The sequence below is a fragment of the Papilio polytes genome, unplaced genomic scaffold, assembly GCF_000836215.1.
Source record: "Papilio polytes unplaced genomic scaffold, Ppol_1.0 DF824124.1, whole genome shotgun sequence".
Lineage (NCBI taxonomy): Eukaryota > Metazoa > Arthropoda > Insecta > Lepidoptera > Papilionidae > Papilio > Papilio polytes.
Window position 1 is genome coordinate 604,327 of NW_013525080.1, and position 6,000 is coordinate 610,326.

The following is a 6,000-nucleotide window of genomic DNA, read 5'->3' on the forward strand; positions in this document are numbered from 1 at the left end:
CAATATTACAGACAGACACTCCAATTTTATTTTATGTAGATCTAGATGATGTTTTGTTTCCTTAAAAATCTGGACTATTTATAATTTATATAATGTTCGTAAGATACGGGGTTCTTACCACGATTGAATTGTTTTAGCTCCCGGCATTATATTTGTAAAAACCACGACAGTTTAAAGTTATATATTTATAATTAAAAAAATTTAATTTACTCGTGAAGTCGCGAGTTACAACTATTATACGAGTAGTTTATATTCCCTTTGAACTTAACAAGTTTCATACATAAGTTTAATCCAGACAAGTGAAGGTAGATTATAAAGATACATTTTAATATTTTATGCAGTCTGAAGGATTTAGGACGGTCGTTTCACGAAGGTCATGTTTACGAAACTGACTGTAACAGAACACGATTCGATAAGCCTCGAGCTTTTGTCATTTAATAAAGAAAATATTAAAACGAACGATTATTCAGCCATGTTAAATGTCAGAACGTAAGTTTTGAAACTTGAGTTTACATCTTTACACCGCAAAATACTCTTACGTATATTAAGTGTAATTTAAAAATAAAACAAATATGAAGTAATAAGATTATCCTTACATTAAAACTTGAATAAACTATTCAAACATTCATTAACATTTTTAATCATTCACCCCTTTTAGAATACACGTCGATGCCAAAACAGAGGGTGGAAGGCGATGGGGTTGTAGGGGAGAGGTGCGTGGCACGGGCTGAGGGCAGCAAGGAGGGCGGCGAGGGAGGCGCCGAGCCGAGGGCGGTCGCCAGGACTGACTCGCCCGACAATGATTCCGCATTTAGTGACACCGTAAGCCCCTTTTTGTACCATTTCCAGCGCCGCTTTCTAAAACTACCTTTCATGTCTCCAACAATCTACGAATCTATGAGTATGTTTACTACTGGTAAATGAAAACGGATTTTGAACGAAATCTGCAATCTTACTAACATTATAGATACAAAAAATGGATGAATGTTTGTTTGTCAAATGACATCTTAAGAAAGGCTCAATAAATCTCGTTCAAATTGGCACTTTTTTTTTTACAATTCCGCGCGGACGCTGTCGCGGGTAACGTCTAGTATTATGATGTAATGAATGTTTTGTTTATCAGGTGTCAATGTTGTCGAGTGAGTCTTCAGCTTCAAGCAGTAACAGCGCTAAATGCAAAGCCTTGAAGTTAAATCTTCACCACAATCAGAAGGTAAGAGGTCTGATGTCATACTCGTCAGCTTGGCTATCTCCCCTAATTTAGGGTTGATTCGAGCTTGGTGAAGATGGATAGAATTATTAATTTCAGATTGTTTAAATTTGTATGTACTATATATACGTACTCGAAAAATAGTAGGCCGATTTTAAAAATTCTTTCACCGTTAGAAAGGTTACTTATCTGTAAGCAACAATAAAAAGAAGGATATGTTTTTAATTAATTTTTAATCCACGCGGACGAAGACGCGAGCAACAGCTAGTTATTATAATTAAGTTCTTTTTTTAAGATTCCACATTTTACTAAGCTATTTTTTAATAGGCAGAGACACCCCCCAATAGAATGAACTGTGTACAAGCTGCTTAATAAAAATTAATATTAAGATGCGGGCGAAGTCGAGAGTAACGACTATATGTGACCTATAAGTCATTTTAGTGAGGTCGTGTTCACTAACTATACCCATGACATTTATGTAATCATTAATTATGTATACAGATAAAATATAACTACTATTAATAACTAAGATTGGTTTAGATAAGGAATTTATGTAACGTTAGTATAGCATTCAAAAAGAAAATAGACTTTTACCTAGTAATAATACTAAAATTGTCTAAAAAGTGCTCAAGCCCTTTAATATTTTGGCACGAATGTCCCGACCCGACTGGTGATATATCTCAAACACAACACAGGCGTCAAATTAAAAACATTTAGCGTATATTCCGTACCTAAGTTACGATTTTAATCCGTTATGTAAACGGGAAGTCGATTTGGTGAAGAAGGGTAGGCAGAGCAAAGAGAAATATGCTCTTTCTGTTCTATTAAAATGGTCTCTGGTGGCCAATTATTTTGCCACCTTTTACTAAAAATCTTACACACATTATATCTTTGGTATTTGTTACAGAAGGCGGACAAGATTATGCTTGCATTGGAACGTATGCGCGAAGCCAGCGTCAAGAAGCTCTTCATCAAGGCCTTCTCCAGCGATGGTTCATCCAAGAGTCTCCTGATTGATGAGAAGATGAACTGCGGCTGTGTCACCCGTCTGCTGGCAGACAAGAACCATGTCACCATGGAACCAAAGTGGGCCATCATTGAACATTTGCCTGATTTACACATGGGTAAATGCTTTATTTTATCCGTTTCTCAAACTTACTCCATCTGATTTTTTCAACACATTATTTCATTAATATTTATTTTTACAGAGCGGGTGTATGAAGATCATGAAATGCTTGTAGACAACTTGATGCTGTGGACACGAGAGTCAAAGAATAAAATCTTATTCGCGGAGAGACCGGAAAAGATAGCTCTATTCCAGAGTCCAGAGAAGTTCCTACTCAGTGAAGATGACAGAGGTAATAATGCCTTGGCCTCCTTAATTAGATGGTCATTGACTTCATATTCTTTGAATTCCCTCTGGTATATGTTTATTCTATGTGTTCCTTCATAGTAGTACATGTATTTTACAGTTCGTTCTGTGGAGCATGATGACCACTCAAGGCAGGTGATACTCGAGGAATTCTTCGGGCAGAGTGGAGGCACCTCCACACCCTCGGTGTCAGGAAACCCTGTGCCCCAGATGGAAGGCATGCTGTACTTAAAGAGTGATACGAAGAAAGAATGGAAGAAGTACAGATTCGTTCTTCGACCATCAGGTAAGAAGCTTGCGTAGTTACAATAATTACGATTATCAAAAGAAAAAAGTTACATTTAAATTTTATTTTATTAAAAACTCTTTTCTTCTGATGAGATAAAAAATATATAAGTAATTTAGAAGTATTTTTTTATGTATTAAATGTGTTTATGTATTGTATAAGCGAATTTAGGATCGCAATGCGCTGGCGGAAATGTTCTATAATATTATGCTGTGCTATTACAAAATAAATCAAATAATTATCGTATTTAGAAAATAGAAATAATTTTATTGATAAACAAGAGATTAACAATTACAGTTATACCAACTAAAAGATAATTACAATTTGTGGTTAATGTTAATTCTGGTAGAAGAATATTGATTGCCTTGAAAGAAACTGATAGTACAAAAGTATAATTAAAATGCAAATATTAAACTTATCCATGCAAGAGTTTAAATTTTAATTATATTACTTAGCTTTGTTTATATTAAATATGAAAATTATGCATTCAAAGGCTCGTTAATAAATCAAAAAGGTATTGAATAACGATAAGTCACATTAATTTCTATTGTTTTTATGCGACTTGTTTGTTTGATAACTCTTTTGTTGGATAAACATGTAATAAAACAAATGGTCAACAGACTCTTGGCGATTTGTAATTGAATCTAAATCTAAATAAATTAATAATATATTGAATACTGTGTTTTGTAAATTGGACTGTATTTTATACATGCAAATGTGATTAATCAAGATATTATTTATAGTGAATATAATTTATTAAATATTCTAGTATATACTTGTGATATATTTTGTAAGCACTTTATCTATCTTTTATTTCCATTGTTTCATATAAAATTTACAGTAAATTAAATTATGAATATATAAAAATCAATAAGTAATTTTCAAAATTAATCACATTTGATATAATTTTTTTTGTTTTTTTCAAAATATTAGTAGATTTTTATTAATTTACTAATATTTCCTTTAACTATTCTATCTAAGCTTTGATATGATTCACGACAATCGAATAGCTTCGAACCCTCGAACTCAAGATCGGTAGTCCGTACATCATTAAGCTATTGGCGCTTAAAATTGAATATGTCTACAAATTTCAACATTTGATATTAACATTGTAGGTTTATACTATTCACCGAAGGACAAAGTGAAGACATTAAAAGAATTAGTCTGCTTGGCAACATTCGATACAAATGAGGTGTATGTCGGCTTGAACTGGAGAAAGAAGTACAAGGCACCAACTGAACATTGCTTTGCTATCAAGCATCCTCGGCTGCAGCAGCCTAAGAGCGTAAAATTCATCAAGTTCCTTTGCGCTGATGATGCGGGGACCCTCGAGAGATGGTTGACCGCCATGCGTATAGCTAAGGTAAACAAACTATTGACAACACTCAAAGGAAAATGAATTCAAAGTTATGTTATAATAAAGTACAAAGTTGTCTGTAATATAATTGGGTTAACATAAAAAATGGATATTTTTTATGGATGTTTTTTACTTCATATCATGAAAATGGCTAAACGAGATTAGATGAAAATTGACTTAAATGCAGAACATAGTGTAGAAAATCTGTAATATTTTTTTTGATTTCGCGCGAACTCGGTCACGGTCAATAGCTAGTCTAGTTTGGATGGATGGATGTTTTCTGGTTTAAATGATTTACGAATATATTATATTACAGCATGGCCGGCAACTGTTGGAGAATTACCGCACACTGGTTGAAGAACTAACCCAAGAAGATCTCGATCATTTAGCACATGCCCGATCTTGCTCCGTAAGTATCAAAAAACTTCAAATATCAGCCGACAATTAAAATTTTTTGGAATTATCAGTAAACAATACTATGTAATAAACGCATATATTATTCTAGATATCATCAATCCCGATGAAGAGCGGAGTAAGCAGTACTGCGCAGTCCAGTGCATCCAGTAACGCTAGTGTTGCCAACTCTGATATCAGCAGTGGCCGGTAAGTGTTGCCGTTAATAAAATATAATAACAAAAGCACCAAAGTCATGTTTTAAATCATATTAATAAAACTATAGTTTTTTAATCTTTTAATAAAATAATTACCATAGTTAATATTTTGGACTTTTTTGCCTTTGTTATTTACTGATTTTTTTCATATTGTATATTATAATTTATTGTTTTTGTACGTGTTTTTTAATAGGGAAATGCGAATTTGTGTAATATAAAGCAAAGCGTAACTTTAATGCTGCATAAAGCGAAATTCTTATTCAATATTTGTCAATCTAATTTAAGAATATTTTAGCTTCCCCAGGCTAAATTCCACGCGAAATTAAAATGCATTTTCAGTATTATTACATGGTAATTGATCTGTGGTATGAGCCACTTACATAAAAGGACAATAAAATTAAAACAATTTCCAATAAAGCTGTGCTTCAAAAATTAAAAAAAAAGTATGATATCGCTGGAAACTGATTTACGATTTTCATTTACAAGCCATAGACAGTGGTTGCTGTTCATATCCTACTGTTTACTAATGTAAATGAACGGATGGATGGATGTTAATTACCACATAATTTTATAACAGCTAATTGAATCTTGATGAAATTTGGCACAAACATAGGCTGGTAGAACACATTGGCTACTATCATTTTTTTTTTCAACAATAACAGAACAGCTAGTGTAATATATTTGTTGAAGCGATAACAATTATATGCGCATTATTTTGTATTATTTGCTAAGTGTTCATGTGGTTTACAGACAATCTCGGGCGTCTTCGTCCAGCTCCAGTGGTTGTTTATCAGACGGTGGCGCTGCCTCAGAGACCGCCTTCGACTGCGAGTTTCCTATGGGTAAGAACAAATACATTTTGAAATAAAACAAGTATAAGCGTTGTACATGTAACGATAGTGGATACACAAGGAGTTTAATAATTTGTGAAAATATACAGTTGCAATTTCAGTCTTACTGCAACTTGAAATGCGAGATTAAATTCTACACTATACTATGAATACAAATATTATTTGATTACTGAATTAATGTAAAAGCTATTGCAACAAAATCTAAAATAACCTTACGTGTGTTTCAGGTACGATAAAACGCAAGCCGTCGATGAAGCCCAACATCCCGTTGACTTGGATGACGCGGCAGCTAAAGGAAATGGCTGAGACAGGC

General features: G+C 33.4%; 1 protein-coding gene across 1 annotated transcript in view; it reads left to right on the plus strand.

Moving 5' to 3' along the window:
* Positions 1-6,000, plus strand: part of LOC106099383 (amyloid beta A4 precursor protein-binding family B member 1-interacting protein) — a 31,564-nt gene that overhangs the window by 23,960 nt on the left and 1,604 nt on the right. Inside the window, exons 4-13 of the mRNA XM_013277919.1 lie at positions 659-822; positions 1,124-1,213; positions 2,118-2,334; positions 2,419-2,568; positions 2,683-2,868; positions 3,984-4,231; positions 4,542-4,634; positions 4,731-4,828; positions 5,587-5,678; positions 5,915-5,998. Coding sequence (XP_013133373.1) covers positions 659-822; positions 1,124-1,213; positions 2,118-2,334; positions 2,419-2,568; positions 2,683-2,868; positions 3,984-4,231; positions 4,542-4,634; positions 4,731-4,828; positions 5,587-5,678; positions 5,915-5,998 — 1,422 coding nt within the window. The remainder of the gene's footprint in view (positions 1-658; positions 823-1,123; positions 1,214-2,117; positions 2,335-2,418; positions 2,569-2,682; positions 2,869-3,983; positions 4,232-4,541; positions 4,635-4,730; positions 4,829-5,586; positions 5,679-5,914; positions 5,999-6,000) is intronic.